At 39.0% G+C, this 24,796-nt stretch overlaps 1 protein-coding gene across 4 annotated transcripts in view; it reads left to right on the forward strand.

The window, feature by feature from the left end:
• Positions 1 to 24,796, forward strand: part of CDK14 (cyclin dependent kinase 14) — a 328,079-nt gene that overhangs the window by 197,790 nt on the left and 105,493 nt on the right. For all 4 annotated transcript variants that reach the window (XR_012585470.1, XM_074574642.1, XM_074574644.1 and 1 more), the window contains 2 exons: positions 496 to 589; positions 23,358 to 23,421. Coding sequence is in view for 3 of the 4 variants with exons in the window: in XM_074574642.1 (XP_074430743.1) it covers positions 496 to 589; positions 23,358 to 23,421 (158 nt within the window). In the remaining variant the exon portion in view is untranslated. The remainder of the gene's footprint in view (positions 1 to 495; positions 590 to 23,357; positions 23,422 to 24,796) is intronic.

Here is a 24,796-nt window from a genome sequence, read left to right on the forward strand (position 1 = left end):
TCAGCGACTGTGAGCAGCCACATGCACTTTTCCTTTTTCCTAATTTTTTTCCAGATTCTCCTCCCATGCCAGTTCCTTCTAGTGAGCTTTCATGTCCCCATTCAGCTTCTCCCAACATTGCGCTCTCACTGCCATGCCCACATCCCCAGGATTTATTTGGAAGCATGAGTATGCTGCTTGGGAAGCATTCATACAAACAGAGAGCTGCTGCTGTGCCTTCACTGGTCTCAACAGCTCCCATCTATATTCCTGCTACCTCTATGCTTGCCTTCAAACACCTGAGAAATGTTCATATATATACATTGGTTGTAGTAAATGCACATGCTTGTCCTTCAGTCTGGTGTTGACTTTAAAAAGTAAAGAAATAAATATGTTTTAAATACTGGTGATGGATACAAAAGCACTTCTGATGGCCATTTTATATATAAGAAATCTTTCTAATGTTGCATGCTTTCTTTTTTTTTTTTTTTTTTTTTTCTCTTCTCTCCTCTGTAGGGGAGTGGGTTGTATCTTTGTAGAAATGATTCAAGGGGTCGCTGCTTTTCCGGGAATGAAAGACATTCAAGATCAACTTGAAAGGATATTTCTGGTAAGTTCTTTATAGCTGAAGTAATGTGGCGAAGAAAACAAAGGATTGATTGATAAATGCTCACATACTTCTTTGTGTCAGAAATTATATTACTGATAGAGCCAAGGATCAGAAGCCTAGTCCACAAGCTAGATACAGTTTACTTGTTAGATTCTTGAAGACTATGTAATAAGAGCAGATCCTAATTTTTTCAATTACTGTTTTTCAAATGATCTACAGAAAGATTATTATACAACTGTAGGAAAAAAGCTTTCCAAGAGTAAGGCAATGGAAATGCAGCTAGTTTGTCATCCTCACTTTGCAAGTGATTGAAAAGGACGACTCTGGTTGTTGCTCTATTAATATTATGCTAATGTTGTAATGTCAGTCCCACGTATTTTTTTGTGAGACAGACATACAAAGGAAAAGTAAGACAGGAAATGAGGTGAGAAACAAAATGGGAAATCAGAAATCGTGCTTATACTCAAGTTCAACAGGAGTCCTTGACTGCTGCCTCTGCAGCCTGGTTGGGCCCTTCAGAAGCTATATGGGTAGCTCATAGGCTCTGATGATGCATCCACATTGGGAGTGAAAGAAGAGGTAATTTATATTGAGCATAAACCATCATTTACACATTTTTTCTTTCCAGTGTTGTGGGTTTTGGTTTTTCGTGTCTTTTATTTGTTTGGGTTTTGGTTGTGGGGTTGTTTTTGTTTTGACTTGCTCTTTCTCCCATTCTGCTCTGGGTTTGGCAGTTCCCTTTCAAAAGGCTCAGGAACGACTCTTCTTACTCCCCGATAAGGGGTTTCATTTACTCTGATGCCTGCCCCCTGGTACTGTGGGGTGGCCATCAGGGAAAGTACCGCAAGAGCAGCATCTTCCCTTAACCTGGCAATCTCTGTTTTGCTTCTGACCACAAATTTAGGAGGGGAAGCATGAGTATACCCTTTCTTTTAAAGATTATTTTGCTAGTAGCCATTTGATGCAGAAGATTTACTTGGGATTCTTTTTTGCCCTGTGGGGAGGGAGAGAAAGTCTTCCATAATGTGTTTATAAAATTTAGATTCTTCATTTTACTCAGACTTGCTTGTACTATATGTCTTCTGTTGGAACATAAAGAAATTTAGCAACTGCTTTTAGGAGTGACTCAGAAAGAAATATCCCTGTAAAACAAGACCTTATTTGATTACGATATAAAAATATCTAATTTTCTGTAAAATATTTTGTTATTCTGCCTGCTTGGCTAATACCCTGAAAATTCTGTGCTGTGAAAAAATAGCTGGGCTGCCATGTACTCAAGGAGCAGCGGTTCTGAGCAGTTCCTGTGACGTGTCTAATTGCTTCGTTTGTTTGCCAGCTTGTGTATTTTAAGCTAGCAGCTTCTGGGCCAGTTTTAGGGTTTTGCTTTCTTAAATTATTTATGCTTCTCATTTATTGGGATGAAATTTCCTCCTTATTTATAGAATGTGACATTTTGAAAACAATAAATTCCTCTTTGGGGCTTAATCTCATTTATTGTGGTAAAATTTTGGTGAGTGTTTTTGCTGTGGAAATTAAGTAGACTTCCAACAGCAGAAATCCTTTAACAGGACCTTTTTGCACTATAACATATGAGATTGTATGATATAGCGCAAAAAGTGATAGTGGGTAGGTATAACCTATTTTTGTATGCCTTTTGTAAAGCTTTCGTATATTCCCATTTTCTTTTATCTTCCTGATCCTCACAATTACTTGTATTAAAATGCCAAGATAAACACACCCCAGGATGAGTTTAGAGACCTGCCAATTTTTTAAAATTCTATTTTAAAACTGCAGCTGCAAATACGGAGACCAGTGTTGAAATAACAGGGGATAATTTATTGATACTGTTTCTTCAATTTGATCTTTTACAAACCTTTTTAAAAAAAAAGTAAAATTTTGGACTGGATAGTTTCATTATCCATTGTAAATCAGTTAATTTTTAAATACCAATTAATTAGGCTTTCCTAATGGAAGTGTCTAGTTATCCTTAGCTAAATAGATTCAGTGAGTGCCTTCCTAATGTACCCTAAGCATCATTAAGAATTTAAGTTATCTATTTAAAAGTTATAAAACAAAGGATTATTCTTGTTTGGTTTTGTATTTGAACAGAAGGATTAGATTCATTCATTCTCCAGTGAATCATGTATAGTGTGGTAGTTAATAGCGCTGAAGTACAAAATTAATCAGGTTGTTATACCAGATAACTAATACAATTAACTCCCACACAGTGAGCACTTACACAGCTGTGAAAGAAACAGATCAACCAATAAAAGACTTCCACGAAGTCTCCCCATAGTTCACATTTTCAATGTCCAGCAGTGATGGTTTTCTTGTAACAAAGGTCAGTCTTCTGAAAATGGTGTAAGGTACAGTCCACCTTCACACTAATCCTTTTGTTCTGTAGTCCTCTTCTAAAATACACACCTTGCAGCAAAGGTGTATCAGTCTGTGTCGTATCTGTTGCCGTTGTTATTCGTCCTAGCTACATCCACAGCACGTAAGAGTCCAGGTTGCAGCTTGAGGATTTTAGGAAATCGGTTACATTGTAGTACAAAAGTCACAAAATGCTAAGAAATAAGAGTCAGGAAAAGTGAGCAAAATTTAATGTGAATAATAGTTTAAATGTCTCTTTCATTTCCTATTGTATAATCTCCCATTATTATGTAAATGAAATTAAAATACATTGTATGTATGCTGTTTCAGCAGTTATCAAGTGGAAGTCAGAGAGATTCTCTAAATGCTTTTGCGTATTTCTGCCATTGGCATTCTTCACATCCCTACATAGCAAGAGTAGATGCAACCCAGCACACCACATACGTTTCTTCCTCCTTGTGACTGATGTTTATTTATGTTTAATAATGGCTTAATTAAGTTATTGTATATAATAGATTAAGAACATAGATTGATCTTTCAGTTTTGTTTAAGAACTTTTCTCTTAAAGCTTGTGTTTTCTGACTTCAATTGTGTAAACACTTGTGGGTTTTTAAATGGTAATCTACATTGGTTCTCTGTTTCTGTTACAGCAGCTGTTTATAATAAGCATTCTCAGGTTCTATTACTGCAATAGGCCTCAATAAAATAGTAAGGGTTTATAAACCAGAATCTGTTCTCAGAATTGGACCAGCACTTCGAGATGGTGATGAATGAGCAATCTGCAAGTTGTTACTGTCACACTTTGGATCTGATAACATGAATTCTTTTTCCCACCTATATTTAAAAGTGTGAATAACTGTACTTACCAAATACAATGGAAATCACATGTGTAAGTAGGTTGCTTTTTCAAAGAGGTTTAACAGTGAATAAAATGTCTTAATGCAGAGGTGATTTGGTTTAATCAGTGTACTACTACATCTCTGCTCCTACTTTTTTCCTATGTATTGGAACTGAGGTTACTTTCTGGGTAGAACGGCATCGTAGAAAATACGAGCGTAAGTGTAATTGCAGCCTGTAAGAGCTACCAAGTCTTTCTCCCGCAAAGTATCAAACTAGTGATGTGTAATCATTTCCAGCACGGCTGAGAAGATCCCACAAGCTGTTTGTTTTGCCATTCTCTGAGACAAGCAGCTTGAGGTTTTGTTGCAAGGTGCTAGGTCTCACGGACCAATAATCTGATACAGTAATCTCAGCATTTCTATTTAGTCAGGGTGAAGCTTCAATCAAGTACACGTTGAACAGTAAAACCGTGGGAATAGGAAAAATATGTGAGGCAATCTGTTGAATCAAAATAAAACTACACAAAAGGGGGAAATATCATTTGGCTTCTGATGCGGAGTAGCTTGTTCCTGTTCATGGTTTCTTAGCATACATTTCTCTAGATGCAAACTTTGAGGTTTTCTATATCAAGGAGAACCTGACCGTTGTAAATAAGCTTTAATTATGTCTAGAAGTAAAAACTGCACCAAATGCCTTCAAGCTGGCCCTGCACGGGAGAGAACTGACAGCTCCTTGAATCTGGTGATGATCAGCATGAATTAGTTGAGCGTTTAAGCTGATTACAGGGAGAGAAGCCTGCAGTGTGCCGGTGCATGCCCTACCCTGAGCCCCACTGGAGGTACCAACTTGGTTACAGCTCTGCTTTTGATACAAGGTTGTGCTTTTGTATGTGCTGTTCGTAACAGATTCAAACCAGATCAGAGTTGAATTTCTTGTGCTACCTTCATTTTTCTTCTGGAGAGAATTTTTTGAGTGGGAGGGTTTTTCTGTCTTTTCTACTTTATGTGAGGTTTCTGGGAGCCCCTATAGATCAAAGTGAATTTCCTTCCAGGCTCCGAAGCCTTCCTGATAAGGGAATAATCTGTGCGTCAGCTGAACTTCAGTCTTGGTGCCAACTGCACTGAAAATTACGTTTCACTGTACAAATAATGTACAAAGAGTTCTCCTGATACTTTGTAGATCTCTGCACAGGCAGGACAACGGCATTTAAATGCTGTTTTATCTGTAAATGGGCATTCACTCTGCAAACATGGTTGCGGGATGCATGTGTGCCACAGGAGCCTCACGCTGCAGGTAACGTGGCACAGCGGGAGTGGGAGTTTGCAGCCAGAAGCTTCTGTCTTTCCTGACACACATATCGCAGAAAGCCGAGGATTCCTCTCTGGTATTGGATGCTATTGCTCTGTTGGGTGCCATAATGCACAGTATTAAAAAGTAATTAAAAGAGAACAATATCTATTTGTTGAGCGCAGCAGCCTGGTATGCCAAAGGGCGATGCCAGAAATGCTAGCTTTCTGCATAGAGCTGTACAGCAAAGACTTGCAAGAGTTTCCCATTTCAGATAGCTGTGGAAATGGCATTTTCCTTTTAAATGGGAGTGGAAGTGTTACGTCTATTATTGAAGATGTAAAAGGCTAGCAATATTTTTTTTCTTTTATATATACATACACATACATATATATGACTACATGCCTGAAGTGACTTGTGTCACGTAACACAAGCTAGTAGTGTTTCCTCCATGACTCTAATGTTAACGGGCATTTGTGAAGCTGTGGAGCTTTCTCACTGTAGTTCTGTATCTGAAAGTTTGCTTCATGTCACTGATATCCTCAAAAGCCTGAAATAATACATTTTAACAGGCCATACTTTCATTTAAGCTTACGACAGATGTGAAGGAACTGGGCTTTCTGGTACGTTGTGTTAATGTCTTTTGGGAAGTTAGCAATGCTAAACCGAAGGGAGGAGTATTTTTAACTATTGGGTTTTGAAGTTAACCTGTGTAATGAGGCGTTCAGTCAAATGTATTGGTCTTTTATTCCTGTTCCGTTATTCCATATGTGTTTTTTCTGTCACTTTGTAAATAATTTGGCTCTGAAATACAGCTTGTTCATCTCTGATGGAATAGATGTATTTGTGTGGCTGGGTCTGAGCTGAAATTTTATTTTGTGTAGGCATGGTATCTATGGTGCTTTATGTGTTGTAGGTGATGAATCTAGTTGGAGAAAAAGTCTTCATCTTTGTAAAATAGATAGTTCTTGCTTAGAGGGGGAAAGTTTTCAGTAAATAGCTTGTGTTTTCCTCCCATCTCTCCATTTTTCCTCCCACCAATGACTTCATGAGGAAAATGAGGGGTTTTTTTGAAATTCTAATTAAGTAGAAACCTGACTGCTGAGTTCTGTCTTGTGTAACACAGCATGTAAGTAGAATGAGTGAAGTGCAATGTATTATGTCCTGCTAATGAATTTACCTCTGCTTTGCTTTATTATAACAATATGCAAAATATTTCACTTCTCTTCAGCACCACTAAAATTAATTAAATTAATAGCAGGCTTCTCTACCTGAGGATCTTCTCTTTGCAGTTGTTACCACTTATTCAGTATTTCACTGCAGTTGCCTGCAGGATTTGCACTGATACCACTTTTACCTGGTCCCTTTCTGGGCTTTATGTCTTACACCAAACTTCAAAAGAAAGTCATTCTAAACTAGGCAAGTGTGAGGTGAGTTAACCTTTAAGATGATCTTTAAAAACAAAGTAAATCTTCTATGTATTCATGGTTTGTAAATGATCTTGGATTTTTTAAGAGTACTTCTTAAGGAATTTCAGCTCAGTTTTATCTCTCTGACTGCATTATATTGTTTTCTGTATCACTGCATAGTCTTTTTCCCCTTATAACAGGAGGCAAGTTATTTGATGCTAGTTTGCATTTACCTCTTATAAAGAGCTCCTGTCCTCACCACGTCTGTGTAGCCGTAGCCTGTGTTGTTCTTTGCCTTGTATCATTAAACCCACGTGGTATTGGGTGAACAAACTAGACCTAGAATTTAAAAATAGCAATCTTGTAAAAAAGTATGTGCGTGTTGTGGTTTAACCCCAGGCAGCAACTAGGACCGCGCAGCTGCTCGCTCACTCTCCTGGTGGGATGGGAGAGAGAATCAGAAGAGCAAAAGTGAGAAAAAGTGCCTGGGTTGAGATAAAGACAGTTTAATAAGTAAAGAAAAAGCCATGCAAGCAAAGCAAAACAAGAAATTCATTCAGTATTTCCCATGGGCAGGCAGGTGTTCAGCCATCTCCAGGAAAGCAAGGCTCCATCACGCCTAACTGTCACTTAGGGAGATAAATGCCATCACTCCAAATGTCCCCCCTTTCCTCTTTCCCGGCTTTATATGTTGAGCATGATGTCATATGGTCTGGGATACCCCTTTGGCCAGTTGGGGTCAGCTGTCCCGGCTGTGTCTCCTACCAACTTCTTGTGCATTCCCAGCCCAATTTCTGGCAGGGTGGTGTAAGGAATAGAAAAGGTCTTACTGCTTAGCCACAACTAAAAACATTAGAGCCGTATCAACATTATTCTTATCCCGAATCCAAAACATAATACTATACCAGCCGCTAGCAAAAACGTCAGCTCTATCCCAGCCAAAGCCATGACAGTGTGTCAGGAAAGGAGAATTTAAAAAATACTGAAGTTATATCTCTCACTGTGTTAACATTTCTTTTAGAAAAGGGGACACAGAACCTCCCATTTATCCATGTTTAAAGTCATAAAAATATGGAGCAGTATGTGATGGACATTTGCCAGGGGAACTACCAGCCTGGTAGCAGGATGGAAGAGGAGAAGGGGGGGAAAAAAAAAGAATGTGTTACCTCATCCTTGACTTTCAAGGGCTGGCTGGATGTCAGGCCAGCCAGTCACACAACCTGTTGCACGTAGGTGTCATCTTCTGCTCGTGAGAAAATGTTGCCATCCAGCCGGCTAATTCTGAGCAAAGCCCCAAGTGTGGCTGGGATTGCAAGAGCTTGGCTTATTATCAGCTCGCTAGTGCAAAATGTGAAGAGTAATTCGCTATCAGAAAAAGAAAACAAATTAAGACACGGTTCGGTGGAAAACAATGGCTTTGTGGTTTTCTTTGGAACTGGAAAGTTTCTTTAGTATCTGGCCATATTTTAGTTACTGAATGAGAAATGGGCTATAATTATAAAGAAGCATTGTTTCTTTTCCAGGCTTGCCTCTGGCTGTCAAGAGGGTGGTTCCAGGCAATACATTGAAAAAAATGTGCTGAGACTCAGCTGGTGTAAATCAGTGCAGCTCTGTTTACTTACACTGGTGTACATCCCTTGCAGGCACCTTTCTTGTTGGCCCCATACACCATAGAAATAGCTTTCCCCCCCCCCCCACCCCGTGTAAAATCTCTCTCTGTAGAGATTGTGTCCACATGCAACATTTTTGCACGAAGGTGACACTAAGCAGAAATGCAGTTGCAAGCATTTTGTGCATATTACAAATGGGAGTGAAGCCCATTCAGAACAAAAGTGTTGGTCTGTTATCCAAAAACTTGTGCTACAAGATAATATTGTGCCATGTAAAAGCACAGGCCCATTCATAAACCTGCTCTGATATGCTGGCTTTATTTACTACGGAAGATAATAAACAATAGGACATCAAATAGTCATATTGCTTTCTTCTTCTGTTTCATAAATAAAGGAACAATGTTTAATACACTTGAATCTTCTCTTTTCCCTTTCCTCTTTTACTTGTGTCTGAATTGCACATTGCCAGGTTTTCTGAAGAGCATCTTGATTGCCAAAATTGTTGTTTATAATCCGTAGCTCAAGTTCAGACATCCTTAAAGTTGCAAATGTCTAAAAATCAACGTGAGGTAGTTTTAGATGATTTTAGAGACAGGTTATGAGAATCTGAGATTGACATGCCTTGCTTGTCTGCACATTTCCTAAAAGACTTCAAGAATAATAGCTGATTTCCTCTGCCTTCCTAAGAACTGGTGAAAGTATATAGCTTTTTCTATCATGGAATCTGGGGGAAACATCCCCTTCAGCCTATGCACGTGCCTGAGGTACCATTTACAGAAGTTGAATAACACTTTAATACCTGTTTCGGTGTTTCCTGAATCAGTGCCCTAGACTGGGTATTAATTTAGCAAGATGCTGAGCACTTGCCATAAGATTGTCTTCAAGTGTCACTGCCATTTACACGAGCAACTGAGCCTCAGTATCTGTCTATAAGCTAAATGTAAATTTTTGGATAAGCTTAGTGATTTCAAGAGGTTTCAGGTTTTCAAGGGCTAACATTAATCCACCTTGATTAGAACAGCTGCTGTTCTAGTTCATTAAATGGCTATAGTTAAATAATTTAGGTGTTTAATTTGACATATGTTGAAAATTTTGTATAATCTCACCTGAGTTTTATATATGCATATAAAAATGCTGTCACACAATTTCTGTGTGTCCACTATTTGTGTGTTGCCATTACTTATCTGACTTTCACAGAGAAAGGAAAATCAGAAAGAAATGAAGATTATTTTTTTCTTATAATAGTTTTATTATTATTATTACTACTATTATTTTTACTGTCTTTTTATTGTAAGAGAAAAGTAACCAACAGGAAAAAAAGCTGGATTAGTTTGAAAGTGCCTTGAAAAATACTGGACAAAATCAGTATTAATAAGTAGGAAAATGAAAGAAAAAAGGCTACAGAAAAGAAATATATTCTATTTCATAAGAAGATGTCCAAAAAAAGACATCTCATACAGGAACTGAAAGGAGGAGAATTACCTGACTAGGATCTTAATGCAGTAGGTATTCTCAACTTTTTGAGTGTGAAATAAATAGACCAGGTTTTGACGTATACAATGTTATGTTTCATTCTTGTTGTGTTGGTTCTTCCTTCCTCAGTCTTCTGAGTGCTCCATTTAAAATAACTTGGAGGCCATAGCAAAACTGGGTTCTCTAGCTGTCAGTTACAGGAAGAAAAATGTCCTGTGTTCACTATTTGTCTTTAGAGTGCACGTGTATATCACTGCATAGCAGTACTTCTGGCAATTGAGGTCTGTTTCCGAGTACCTCAGAGAGAGCTAATAATGTTTTCTGAGAACATAATGAGAATTCTTCATGGTGTTTTTTCGAGGCACAACGTGATCCGAATGGCCATGGTGTAAACTCTCAAACCTGTCAGTGATGGAGCAGAACAGCACACAGTAAATTCTTAACAGAGAGCGTAGTGCGGTGCAATAGGTATGTTCTCACATAAATATGATTGCCCATCCAGAGGAGAAATCAAAGGAAATTTTTAGGCGTCTACTTACTGCACTGAAAGTTTATGGTTGGATTTCTATATCTTTTCATGGGTGAGAAATCAGTTGACCGTGTGAACTTTCAATTTGATTAAACTTTGCTGTGTCATAAAGAGAGATTTATGTTTTTAGAATAACTTGTGCTCAATTACTCTTAAAGTTATTTAAAAATACTCTGCAGTTACTTCCTTTCTTCAAACGGGAATTGTTTGCATTGTAGCTCACTTTCACCTTAGAACATATTATATTTGTGGGTTTTTTCCCTTTGTATCCTGAATGTAATTATTTTACAATAGCTGGTAACTGTGCTTTTCTCGTAAGAGAAAGAAAAGTTCCATAAATTTTGTATCACTGAACTTGTCCCTTCAGTAAATTCAGAGGGAGTGCAGCCAGGGATTTTGTCAATCTGTTAGTTATCCTTCGTGTCTCATCTTGGTGTGCATCCATACAACACGTTGCCCTAATTACTTTAAAAAAGTCCTTAATAATTTGGATTGTGGAGATCCTGGGCATTTTGATATAGTCTGCTTTGGTCTGATGACTGAGATATTTGGTTAATAACCTTGCTATGCTGCTGCATTGGCTCGTTAGGGTGTGCTAGTATTGCTCCTCTGTCTTGGAAAGGGAGGGGTAGAGACATGGTCCTGCTGACCTCGCTGCCTCATATCACTTCATCAGCTGCTCAGCAGTTCAAAGCAGGGTAATAACTGTAGCCAGGGCAAATCCTCTTTTATTTGTTTTATGGAGCTTTTAATGAAATCCCTGCAGTACCCTATTCTATTAAAAAAAAATAAATTTGTAAGACCAGTGGATGTTAACCGCTGTGGTGCATGATTATGGTTGGACTCAATGATCTGAAAGGTCCCTTCCAACCTAGACACTTCTATGATTCTGTGGTGGTGAAAGACCAGTTTCTTGCTAGAGTCATCTCTTCTTTGGGCTTCATTTACTTTCAGTAAAATGTACATTCAGTGCATCTTCCTACCACTTTTGCTTTATATTATCTTATTCTCGGTAATGCTTTCATGGTTTTGTTGCTTTTGCAGCTTTTAAACTAAATGATAACATCATGCTGCTCACCTGCATTCCTCACATAGTCCAAGAGATCAGCAGTGCCTGCAATGTAGAGATGTTGATTTTTCTCTCTTGATGACTTGCGTAGTTAGTTACCCTTGTTTTGTTAGTGTAACGTCTCCCTGTCTACTAATTCAGTGAGATCTTTAAAATTTACCTCCAAAATGTTATGATTTGCCTTGTTAAAGAATGAATGTAATCATTTTACTGTTCTTGTACCTGATCTCCCATCATTTTTCAGCCTTTGTGTCATCAGTATTTCAGGCTATGCATTTCCGTGGACCTTAATGTATTTGGCTGGGTGATAAGAAACTGTAACTCCAGTCTTCCTGTTCCTTTCCGTTGTTATTCACTACTAGCAGTACTGAAGCTCTTTGGCATGTGTCTGTGCAAATTTTCATTTCTGTATTTGCATATCCTATTTATTTATTTATCCATTTCCTCCCCTGGTTTGGGTTTTTTTGTTTTTTTTTTTCCTGAAAAAGAGTGGACCGTGTTATGTAGGTCTTGAGCAGCTCCAATCTTTTGAGGCTTTGCCTTCATTCATTCACACTTCACCGTTGTTTGTTTCAGTGCAAGCCCTCTCGATTCCTTTTGGAGCTGTAGGCAGTAAGTTCTTCAAATCCTGCCCAGTCCTCACAGCTGCATTCTCCACGGAGTAGGGAGGAGCAGTTCCAGCAGCTCTGGGAAAGTAGTTCTCTTGTTGCCCAAAAGCAAGGCTGCAACGAGCAAGGACTGCTACAGCAGCTGCCCTGCACGTGGCTTAGAGCAAGGTTAAATGGGGATGGGAGATGACAACACTAATCCCTCCTGCCTGGTGTTTTTGAGAGCTCGGAAGTCACGGGCAAGGTTACTGAGTGCGCTAATGTCAAAGCAAACAAAGGGGTTCACTGAAGCTGGGAGTGCAGCTGCTTCTTCCGGTTGAGCGACACCTGCTTTCACCTTCATCTAGATAAGCAAAATGAAAACTTTTAGGCCACCTGCCAGCTGATTGTTAAAACCATAGCTGCGAAATGAGTCATAAATGGTTAAATCACAGTTTCCAATTTTCAGAAAACTTGGGCGTCTCAAAATTGGTCACTCTTTTGAAACCCACTTCTGATCTCTACATTTTGGCATGTACCTCGTGACGTCAGGAAAATGAATCCATCCCTCTTACTGGACTTCCAAGGAAATGGGTAAAGGTGTCAGGAAATTGGGTAGATGCTCCAGTGAAGAATTCGCTGGCAACTGCCAAAATGCTCTGGAGTGAGGTGTGCTAGCGTGCTACGCTGCAGTGGAGGATACGGGTTCTGTTCAGCCACAGCCTCCCCATTCATCTTAGTGTCCTCTGGATGAAAATGAGTATCTCCCTGGGATTCTGCCTCAACCCCACTTAAAATATGTCAGCTGCTTTTATAGCCAGTGTCTCTCCATCAGAAGTAGGCTGATATTTCCCCTGTTTTTAGGAAAAAAAAATAAATTTCTGTACTACTCAGAGACCTCCATTTTTCGTTCTGCTTGCTTGTTCTGTTCGTGTGATTCAGAAGTATAGAACTCTTGCTTTTTTAGCAGCAAAATACTGCTGTTTGGAAAGAATACACCAAGCATCATGCTGTGGTTTATTGTAGGAGGTACACTTGAAACTGAATCACTTTGAAAGGGACTTTTAGTGATAAGGTTAGACATTTTTAAAAGTGATTTGATTTGGGAATTCTGATAAGGTTCAGTGTAGGAATCAGCAGGATATTTGGACATCCAGGAAGAGTGCTCTTATATCCACCACATATACCCAACACAATTGGAGCTCATTATTAATGCACTCACTGTTTCAGAAATATTGTAACACCTGGACCCACGCATTCTTCAAATGGCAGCATGACTGTCTGCCTTCATTTACTGCAGATTGAACAAATGGTCGCTTAAAAAAACTTGACAAAATACCCACTGCTTCACTGGGCTTCATGTGGCTGCACGGATCTATTCAAAATTGAGATTATTACAAGATCAAGACCTTAGTTGGCAAAATAAGGAGTTGGCAAACTTCTGGATGATCTGATCTGATTCTAGTTTCATGCTGTTCTGTAATGCTAAGCACCAGGCTTAATATATAGGTCTCGGTATATGTTACCTCCCCAGGTTTTTTAGGTGAGAAAAAGAATTTTCATGATATGACTTTTGGTTTTTTTCAGACGATGAGCTCAGTTAGCCCAGCTATAATATTCTATCCGCCTTGGTACAAAAGCTTTCCTCTCCACTGCAAATTTATTTCTGTCATGTAAGTGGAACATGTCATGAGCATCTATTGTGCCGTGCATATGCTGTTCCTTGTGCATAAGGAATGGCGAGTCCTGGTGTGGTGTCATAACAAGGCACGCTCGTTCCTCCGATGTGCTGTGACTGGGCACCAGGCCAGAGACAAAGGGTTTCCAGTACGGGAGGAGTACAGCGCGCCTCACTGCTTCGGAGTGGGGTTTTGCTCTGGGAAATCGTGGATTGGTTTCTATGAAAACCATTGGGCCAGGTCCTGGTGCTGTGGCGATCCTTATTGGGAATGGCTGTGATCCCAAATGTGCTGGTTTGTTCAAATGGTTGTAGTTAAACAATGGTATAGTGAAGAAACATCATTTTATTTTAAACAAAAATGTTTTCCTTGCTGTTTTTATGATGATTCATACGGAGATGCATAAATTTGGTCCGTTAATTATTTAAATAAAGCTCTCCAGTTGAATGGCAGCTTTAAGCCCTTAAGTAACCTGATGCGATGGTGTAGCTTTGCCCTTGCCAGTGAGATTGGACACTGCAACACTCGGTAGGAATTTGTGTGTGTTAACTGAGCCAGTTTATGGTCTTCAAAAAGACCATAAAGCCAGCTTTATGATCCAAAAGCAGCATTGCTTTTCCGATAAGCCAGCGTTTCCAAAAAAACCCTGTGTAGTGCATACCTGGAATTCAAATGAGCCAGCTGCTGAGCCAGCACAGCAGGGCTTGTGGAAGTACATTTCATAAAAGCCTCCCACAGGCTTTTGGCTTTTTTTTTCCCCTCCCTTTTTTGGTTTAAAGAAAAAAGTCAGTAAAAAAACCTTGAAATAAATCTTTAAAGAGCATATTTAGCAGAGGACTGTCTGTTTGGGGGGGTTATTCCAAAGGCTTTACAACATAAACAGGGAGGGAATCTGAAATGCAGAGTATATATCTTTCTGTACAAAGTAAATCAGAGCAGATTTTAAAGGATATATAAACAAGCATGACTTGAGAGCCAGGGGGTCCTTCTGACGGAAAATTGCTGTCTTCCTTCTCCTTTGCAGTGAAGAAAACCATTCTGTTTCTTCCCAAATGGTAAGGAAGAGACCTTCCAGCACAGAAATCATCAGCAGCTGCTTTTTCACATGTGTTACCACCAAGACCTTCCTTGATGAAATCATTCCCTCTCTGTAGCCTTATTTGAGAGCTCACAAACTCTGGCAATGCCAAAAAAGCAAACTTACCTCCTTGGAATATGGGAAAGAAATTTGTTGAGGTCAGCTGTAGTCTTCTGCATGAATTTTCTTCCCAGTCTTTTCCTGATCCACATCTTCGAGGTCTACAAAAGCTTTCAAATTATCTTCTTTTCCCTTCTTACTAAGGATCAGTTTCATCCTGTTGAGCTGTTTTATAGTTTATGCAGCTCCAAAGCAGGTATCAGAAACACTAAGTCTTGTTTAATGTCAGGATTTTTTATTCTGATGATGGGATTGTTTGCTGATGGAGGACATTCCTCAGCACAGGTGGCTGGGAAAGCTGGAGGGACAGGTTCTCAGTTCTGCTGCTTTAGCACGGAGCATCCTTCACAGAGGAGCCCTCTTTTTGCTTTGGAGCTAAGCAATGTCTCCTTTTAGCGTGTACTACGGTTTTTAATTAACTTGTAATTTGGCTAAATTGCTGCATGGTTGCGCTGGTTTGAGAGAAAGTGCAGTCCCTGTGAGGAGTTCGCCTTTTTCCCTTTTGCTACTATTTTCAGATTATCTCTGTAAAGCATAGGCTCCTCTGTTTTCAAAATAACTTCACCAAATCCTGTTTTCTTAGTGGTTTTTAGCATTAGTCTCATTCACAGAAATGTTTTAGTAAGAATCATTAAATAAAAAACTAGTTTCTTCCATCATATGAATCTTTATGGAAGTTATAAGTTACTAAAATGGATGTTACAATGAGATGTGCTGATTACCTATAGGAAGAGGATGTTACAGCCCAGTACAGGTTGTTTCACACTTGCTTTTTTCTCATTGTGAAATTTAGATTAAAAGACTCGGGGTTTGCCCTTTTTCCAATTTAGATCGGATTATGGACAGAATTAGTTCCTAAAAGTCATCTCATTGAGCAGAGCTGTTTCTGTGATTCAAAGTACAGTCCTTTTTGGAATAAACAAAACTTTCCCCTGACTGAGCAGTTAAGGAAACTGGCATATGAAACCTTGGTAGTGCTTTGTCGTAAGGCTGGGGATTTAATTTAATCCTGTCCTGATGGTCTGCAGTGCTGGGTCTGTGGTGATGCCTGTTCTGTTCCTTCTTCTCCTCCTCTTCCCAGCTGTCGCGCCCAGCTTGTGTAGAGCGAGTAGGTAGATGCTGGCTCTGCGAAGGCGGACAAGCATGTTTGTGAAGTCTCCAGTCCCCGTCGTCTTCCTAATGGTTAGCACAGTTGCAGCGGTGTCTCTGCCAGGGTCCCTCAGAAAGGTAGCTGTGGTTACTGTGGGTATTAAGAGAACCATGAGTTTGTTTACTTGTACCACAAACAGCGTGGAAACAGTGTTGGGATAAATTTAACTTATCAATAGAGGCAGCTACTCAAATATCATTTATATACACAAAGTAAGGTTTGAAAAATCACATATTAAAAAGGTTTCCTGGCAGGACTTACTTGTATATTGACTCTGTGGGGAAAGGATGTTGAGAACAGTTGGGTCCTTTACTGTTCAAGTACTTCATTTTTCATCCTTGACAGAGCTAGAACACAAATATTAGTTGGACTTGATCTTTTTTAATTAATGTGTGTTGTTAAAATTTAGTGGGAATGTTGATAGTAATTTCATATTTTGCTTTCCTCATCCGTACTGGCACGTTACCTAAATGTTTTTGAAGCCAGCTTCATCATAAGTCACTCCTTATGCTCAAAGCAAGTGGAGTATTACCCACGTATAATGGAATGACGATATTCCACTTGATGCCTGAAAGAGTCAGCCTTTTGTTGTAAGTCAGCCTTATTCTGTTCTTACTGCTTCTTTTTTCACCTCAGAGGGTGAGCCTCAGTAACTTCTATTTTTTCACAAAACAGCATCACTTCACGTACAGCAGGAACAAGCTTATGGGGTTGGTGAGGAGGTGCCTTTTTTTTTTGTTGCTGTTGTGTCCTGTACTCATTGTCTGCGTATCAGGTACTTCTTAGAGCTCTTGGAAGAATTTAATACCTTGCGCTTTTTTTGCCTTTTTGTTTTTTTATAAGGCAATGGTTAGACCATTCACAAAATAACTTGCAAAAGAAATACCCCAATCAGCTTGTTTTCTAACCAGCCTTGTTTTCTCTTAAATCCGTAATTCTCATTTAATGTCTGGAATGAATGCAGATCACATTAAACGTATTCTGCTACACATTACCATTATGCATATAAAATGGTGGTTGTTGAATTTCTTCTTCCTTTTACCATATATCATCACTGCAAGGGTTTTTTTGTGACTTTGATAGCATTTGAAGGGACATAAGGAAGCAAAAAATACAACCTGTTTTATACATAAAATTAAGAATAAGAATTTGAAAGTCTGATTTTGTCTGTAAAGACTCATGGGCTCTTGTTTAACACTCTTGTTCTGAAGAAGAATCACACAAGTTACATTACATTTTCTGTATGCTTAATATGTTGCAACTCTTTTTCACTGGTACTTTCTTTCTTACCTGTGCGGGAATAGTGAAGGGATATTTTGATGACAGTTGACTGAAAAAAATAACGGAAAGAGTTTCCTATGTAAGAAAAATAATTTTTACTAAAATACAGTTTTCTGGCTCTGAACAAGGCCTTCAGTGTTTTCCACGTGAGAGGAGACTGCCTTGGTCACGCAGTCTCACTTCAGTTGTTTTAACTTTGAATTGATGTGGATTCCTGCTTTAGGAACTGTATGTAATTTTTGCTATTCACTTAATGAAGTAAGGCTTCAGTATTTTAAATCTCAAGAACAATGAATAGCAGATGTTCTTTATTTTTCATGAATCCAAATAAATGTACTGTTGCCATCTTAGCTGATAGACATTGTTTCTGTAGTGAAAAATGAGGTGACTTTTTCATTGCAGCTGGGAACCCTGGGACATCCACAACCTTCCCAAAGTTAAAATGTGTTCGGCCTCAATCTAACAAACACATAAATGCATTACACAAACTGATAGATTTATTGTCCCTTACGGAAACTGAACTGCTAAGCTCCTGATGTGAAGAAACAACTGGTATTGAGGCAATTCCATTTCTATCTCTGTTTTGGATATTAAACTTGACACTCAGCTGTCATCCGTTGTGCCCAGCAGAGAGTTGAAGGAAGCTTCGCTGCAGTTGTCAGTCAGCAGACTCTGAGTCAGCATGCATAATACACAAGTAGTTGCTGATTATTTTTTTTAACCCATTATACTGAGACCAAATGCTAAGCTGAAGGATGAAGTTCCTCCTTTGGTCTTCATTACTACACGTACTTTGTGCTCACTGACATTATCAGCTGGTAATGCAACGCTTTGCCTGATTGTGGAAGATGTGGTTAAGATCTACCTAACCGTGACTCCTCGGGAGGGGAATGCGGCAGTAGGTGGATCATCTGGATAAATGGCTTAGCACCAGGACAGACTGCGAGAGAGAGAGAGACATCGCATAAGCTTCTCCCCTTCCAGACCCGATGGGAAATTACATGTTCAGATGTGGCTCTGAGAGTGATGGAGCTGCTGTAGTGAAACCCTGGAACTCGCAGTGGTTGTCAAGAGCCAAATCTAAATCAGTAACATACTTTCCTCTAATGAAAAGGAACTCCTAGGTTTTTGACTAAGTTGAAAGCTTCATTAGATAATTGTGTTTTGGAAGAATATAGCAGATTTTTGTTGAAAAACAGAACATCTGAAACCTCCAAATCTCGCTCAACATAAATTGATTGCTGATTTGGAAATGTCTCTGCAATACTTATTTTCTTCCCCTTTTTATTACGTTTGGTCCCTCAGGCAGCTATAGTCTCTCGTGGTACATCACAGCCAAGGACTCACTAAATGCAGTATGTTTTACCCAGCAAATAGGAACACTGGAACAGAAATCTTGATGATCCTTAAAAGGAAAAATAAGAAGACATTTTTGCATCCAGCTTTAACTTCTCCTAGATAAAATTCTAGAGCAATTTTCAACAAACTCCTCTTTTTATTAAAGGGGGAAGGGAAAAAAAGATTCACTCTCCTGACGCTTTTTTAACTAAACTTTGTTTGTTCATCACGTTGACCTAACATGAAAAAACTTGAGAATTCAGCAAATTGCTTAGCCTGATTTCCATAAATGTTGTCTAAGGAAAGGCAGCTCATTTGCATGCTGATCTTGTTTTTCATTCTGCTCTGTTGCTACAAAACCCTGAATAATACCACAGACTGCATGTTCTTTGTCTTGTTGAAGTCCAAACCATCGCCTTTCGTGAGGATCATCAGATCTAACAAGGGTTAAAGCATTATTTCTGTCATACGTGGCTTTGTATATTCAAAAGTTGGAGTGCAAATGGAAATGCCTGTTCTTTATTAATTATGCCAGCACTTGGAAAAGAACTAGTGGGAAAGATTTGTATTGCTGCTCATCTCACAAGAGATCCAGATGACTTCTCTGGACAAATGCTTACCCAGAATGACCTTATTACATGGCAGTAGTAGGGAATGTTTTTGCATTCGAAACAGAACGCAGGACAACATGACTAATTGTGTTGGTAGAGTGGCATAATGCTTACCGTAGAATAATGATTCCCTTGCACATCAGGGAGCAGGTTAATTAAGGGAATGATGAGTCTGTGTAAAATCAGATGCAAAATGCAAACAACTTTTCTCTTATATTAAAAAATTAGGCGATGCAATAGACCTTAATGCATTTGTGTTGTGTTTCTTGGGATATCTTTCTGTATCATGCTTATATATGGAGATTTGAACAGCAGGTTCTATTTTCCTAACTTTCTGCCAAACTGTAACAATGTCAACTGGCAGTAAGGGTATTTGTCCCTCAGTACCCTGATGTATTGTAAATCTGTTATTTTTGTATAAATAGGTTTCTTATCCTACAAATTAGATTAGAATCTGATCCTGATTTTGAACAGCAAGTTTCAAATGAGGAGGTCATTTTGTCTCATTTGTTAGGGAATAAAAGAGCCCAGAGTGTTGTATGATGTGTGGAACAGCAAAACCCCAGTCGGTTTTGGAGTTTTCTTTACAGAAACCATAAGCATCCTGGTCCTGGGAAAACATTACATTAATTCTGAATTTGAGAATTGTAGATTATTCTTGTGTTAATAATTCAATTTTAAAAACAGGATATCAAACCATGCAAGTTGAATGTTTACCTCACTAAGAAGCAGATTATCAGTAGAGAAAGCAACTGAGTTAGTCATATTTTTCAAATATTCCTCAATGGTAAATAAAAACTTATTTCCAATATTAAGTTGGGGCTTCATTGCCATGACAGCAGTGGTTATTTTCATGTTTTTGGAACGTGAAATGGAAAGAAAAAGTGTTAAAATGTAGAAGAGACAGAACTCCTGGTGCCATGCTTGGGGTGAGATGGGATAGTTGGGGCTAGAAGCTTACCTGTAAAATGACGGCGCTTGCTGTTCAGTTGTTGTCTCAGGCTCCTTGTTTCCTCAATATTCCACTTCCACTGGTTGCTGTAAGGTTAGACTTGCTCTCCAGCACTGGCTGAGTAACCAGTGATTTGCTACAGCCAAGTCATAATCAGTTAGATGCTAAGATGTTGCCGGTGGTTAGGTCTGGGTAATCAGTCTTGACTGATAAGGGACAGTGTTTTGGAGTAAAACCAGACTGTTGGGTTCTCTCTTCCTCCTCCACTTTCCTTTTCCGTGTTGGTCCCTTAATTCTCTCTTGTAAGCTGCAAAACAAGGCAGATCCTTCTCCACCATGGTGTGACATGTGAACTCCACTTTGCTTTGCTGTCAAAACTCATTGCTTTGGGTTGCCAAATTCCACCTCATCAAAACAGGATTGATTGCTGCTTAGAAACATCACTTGCAAACAGATCTCTTTATATTGACATACCTGTGTGCAGTGACTGTTTTATCTTATCCAAACCCACAGTTGTTTCACTGCTGCCTTCTCCTCCTTGTTTGTTGATTGATAGTCACGTACTGTGAATTTCTGTATTGCACATGTTAAAAGCCGTGTGGAAGAAGGATGATCTTTATAGCGTTTGTACAATGCATTAAAATACGGTGTCTGGATCCTTGCCTGAATTACCAAGTGCCCCTACCTTAAAAATGGTAAGCATTGAGATGATAGAAAACCCTAGCTGTTTTTAGCCTGACTGCTACCCTTGGTGGAAGGTATAACTATTGTAGGTGGTTTGAGTAGTCCAATGCACAGAACTTGTTTGTAACTGGCTCTTAAACACTGTAGGAGCAGATGTGCTGGAATATTATTAAAGAAACGGATTGGAAAACTAGTGAAACAAAAAATTGTGAGTTACGTAAGATCCATTAAAAAAATTATCTCCCATCAAGCCCTCTGTTACTGGGCCTCGTGTTACTTTGAAAATCAGAATAATCCATTTTTTTAGCTCCAAGGTCTACATTAAATTGGTCTGATAAGTATTCTACCTTGCACTGGAAGTCTCAGATTTTGTTAGCTGGTTTTAATATTCATCTGCACAGTGCCTTAGCTGCCTATGGCTCATCTAAAATAAGAGACAATTAAGAACACACATTCAGAAAGATGTGGCTAGCTTTCTTATATTTATAACGTTTCATGAGAGAATAGTCCTTTCATTTGCTAAGAGGGGTTGCAAAGTTGAGGACCATAGTTCTTAATTTAAACGGAGGATGCAAGAATCTTTTTTTTTAATCCACGGGCTCCCTCTCCTGGTCTGGGAAGTGCTTGGCACCAGGAGCTTGATTTATACAGAAGCTGAGTTATTTGCAAATTGATTTAGTGACATAGTGTCAACATTGTCTCCTAACTTCTATGTTTAATTAGTGAACTATACTCTCCCTAATAGTAATAATGAAATGAATGTGGGTGTGGGGATGAATCAGGGTTGCAGGGCCAGGTTTATCTTATTCAAATGCCGATTAAGGCATATTTCACAAGAACTGAAAGCAATGGCCTACAAAAAAATATTTACAAATAAAATCAGTGAACTTGCATATCCAAATAACCACGTGAACGTATACTGTATAATTGCACTGATACTGTCGTCTTTGCTTCTCTGACACATAGGTGCTCTGCTTTCACCTCCTACTGGTAATACTACATCTAAATTGGACTATTTGTTTCCTGTATTTGATAGCGGAGAAAAAAGATCTTTGCATTAATATTCTTACATTAGAAACATGATAGTATTGTAGATGGCTTACTAAATTTGAGGCCCTAAAATCGTAAAGCACACGTTGTAGGTAAGAATTGTATCTATTTAAGAGGTCACTTACTTTTGCTTCAAGTTTTTAAGCCCATAACTAAATTTTATGAAATATATTTCTGGCAGAGTTGATGAAATTTTTTGTGTTTTAGCTTCCCAGTCTTGCTTCTAAGAATTTTTTTAAGCTTGAATTTATTGACATGAACAAATGTTTACATAACTTAAAAAGCACAGCAAATATTCTGGTGTGGTCCTTCCTTTAGTGCTCTTCATGCATATGTATATTGCAGCAAACACAATAAAAAAAATACCTCTTCAGCTCCAAATGATTGGGAGTCGATGTCTTGTAGCTTGCCCTGAAGTGTTGCAAACCTTCACATACTTGGACCAAAGATTTTCACACTGACTTTGTGCTTGTTTTGTACTGATGTAAGTGACCACAGAATATCACAGTGACTCAAGATACGCAGGTACAAAAGATTTATTCAGGAGATCTGCAGTGCAGGTAGGGGCAGGGCTGGCAGGGGCTTTTGTACATTTATGACAATGCAAAACAAGCACCAGACTGGTGTGAAATGCTTTCACTTTAGAATATCAGCCTTTTATTCCAGAGTTTATAACAAATAATGAAAACAGCCCCTAGCATTTTCATTCATGTTAGAAATTGGGTGTAAATTTGTAATAAGAAAGATCCCACTAGTGAAATATCAAATTCCACAGCTTATTCAGAAATACATTTCTAGAGCTGCTAATTTAAGTGTTCCTCTCGGCTCCACTTAAAGCAAGTGTTGACAGCGTGTCTTATGAAGCAGAAGCAGGTTTGGGAGAACTAATTTTAGCAGTTCTCTCAATTTACTTATTATTTGTGCCAAGGACATGGGGGGTGAACTTTTCATGCGAGCAGAGGATATAAGATGTACATGAGAAATGTTAAATACTTAGCTGCTGAAAGTTGGTCTGACTTAAACTACAAGCAGGAGGACAGTTGAAGTGAACAGAAACAAAGCATAATGTATGAGTCAATAAAGTCTGTATTTCCTAAAAAAATGTTATTTTTGTGTATACTACATCCACTTAAAATGACAACTATTTGCTGTGCTTTCTTCTTTGTGCCATGCTCTTGGTCATCTGCTTCACCATCTGTGCAAATCTTCTGTCCCAGTATGTATTAGGTATCTGTTCATCTTATTTAAGTTTACAAGGATTGAAGTTATTTCTGAGCTACAATATCTAGCCTCTGTAACACCATACCTCAGCGCTCTGAGATATGCAGGTAGCTTGACACTCATAAATGGAAAGTAGCTTTAACAGGTATTGGTTAAATAGGCAACCTGACAGGAACACAGCACCGTTACGTGCTTTACTGATTCCACTGGTACCTTGAAACCATGGTAATCATTTCACTTTTTGTACCCTCTTCCTCCTTCCCTTCCCCCAATAATTTAGCCTATTTAAAGTTTAGATTGTAAGGTACGTTGAGCTTATAATGAGGAGTGGTTTTATGCAATGCTATGACTTGTTAAGTCTTTTCCATTAAAGCAATGTGTGGGTTTTATCTTCTTTTTTTTTTTTTTTTTCTCTTTTTGTGCACAGGTGCTTGGAACACCGAACGAAGATACGTGGCCTGGAGTCCACTCTTTACCCCATTTCAAACCAGGTAGGTTGAAATACCATGTTCGTGCAAATTATCTTCCTGGAAATACAGGACACAGACAATCGCGTTCCTGCCTACAAGCTTCAAAATGACCTGGTACACAGTACGCGAACCATACCGCACCTTTTCTAACTGCTTACTTTGTATTGTGCTCAGGGAGGAGGCTTTTCTTTTGTTTAATTTCTTTGCTTTCTTTTGCGTTTTCTCCTGTGTGTTACAGTATAAGCCCTGACCTGCTCGCATTCCTCAGCCACTGAGTATAGTACCTTTCAGATTGTTGGCAGGCTGATTCGCGATCAGTATTACTTTTCCACAGACCGCCCTGAACTTTGAGGAACACCAAAGGAAACTAAATTCGGAGTAAAGACTTTGTGAAAGCTGAAGTTACTACTAGATCATCTGTCAGTACCTTTCTACAAAGATTCAGTTTTTTAATGTGTGTTGTACTTGAAGATGTCATATTCTACAACCATCTGATACCTTTGTGTGAGAGGGAGCAGTTTGTTCCCTAGAGACGAGAAGGTCAGCTTCATTATGCTATATATGCATGCATGCATATATATGTAATATATATAGTCTTGTGAACTTTTGAGTGGGGATCTTTTAAACAAGCCAAGCGGGCAAATAAGTAGGAGGCATGTTGGCTAGTGGAGGTGGTGAAATACTGGAACTGGTTGTCTGGGGAGGTTTGATATCTCCATCCTGTTCAAAACCTGACTGGACAGGGCCTGAGCATCCTGAACTTGTTGCACCTGCTGTGAGTGGGTTTGGAGTAGATGGTAACTAGAAGGTTGCTAGATGCTTTCAGATTAAGCACTTAATTGGCTCCCAGTATATTTTACTAGGTTGAGTCTTCAGTGTATAACCATGTGACTAAAGTCTGGAAGTAAGTGACAGAATTGACCAAGGAATCCAATTTCAGATGTTTTTGTCCATGCAGGCGTAAGGTCTCTCAGTAAACTCCTGTTTCTCCTTTACTGCAGATGATAGCCCCTTCAGCTTTTGTCATAAATTGTGACAACCTTGCATCCTATGTCATTTAAACCTGATTTCCAAGTCATCTTATAGGTTGGACATAAAGACGATTCCCTTTTCATAGAATCATAGAATAGTTTGAGTTGGAAGGGACCCTTAAAGGTCGCCTAGTCCAACCCTCCTGCAATGAGCAGCGACATCTTCAACTAGATCAGGTTGCTCATGGCCCTGTCCAACCTGACCGTGTACATTTCCAGGGATGGGGCATCTACCACCTCTCTGGGCAACCTGTTCCATTGTTTCACTGCCTTCATTGTAAAAAACATCTTTCTTCTATCTAATCTAGTTTAGATAGATAGATAAACTAGATAAAACCACTACCCCTTGTCCTATCGCAACAGGC

This window comes from Larus michahellis, chromosome 2, assembly GCF_964199755.1.
Source record: "Larus michahellis chromosome 2, bLarMic1.1, whole genome shotgun sequence".
Lineage (NCBI taxonomy): Eukaryota > Metazoa > Chordata > Aves > Charadriiformes > Laridae > Larus > Larus michahellis.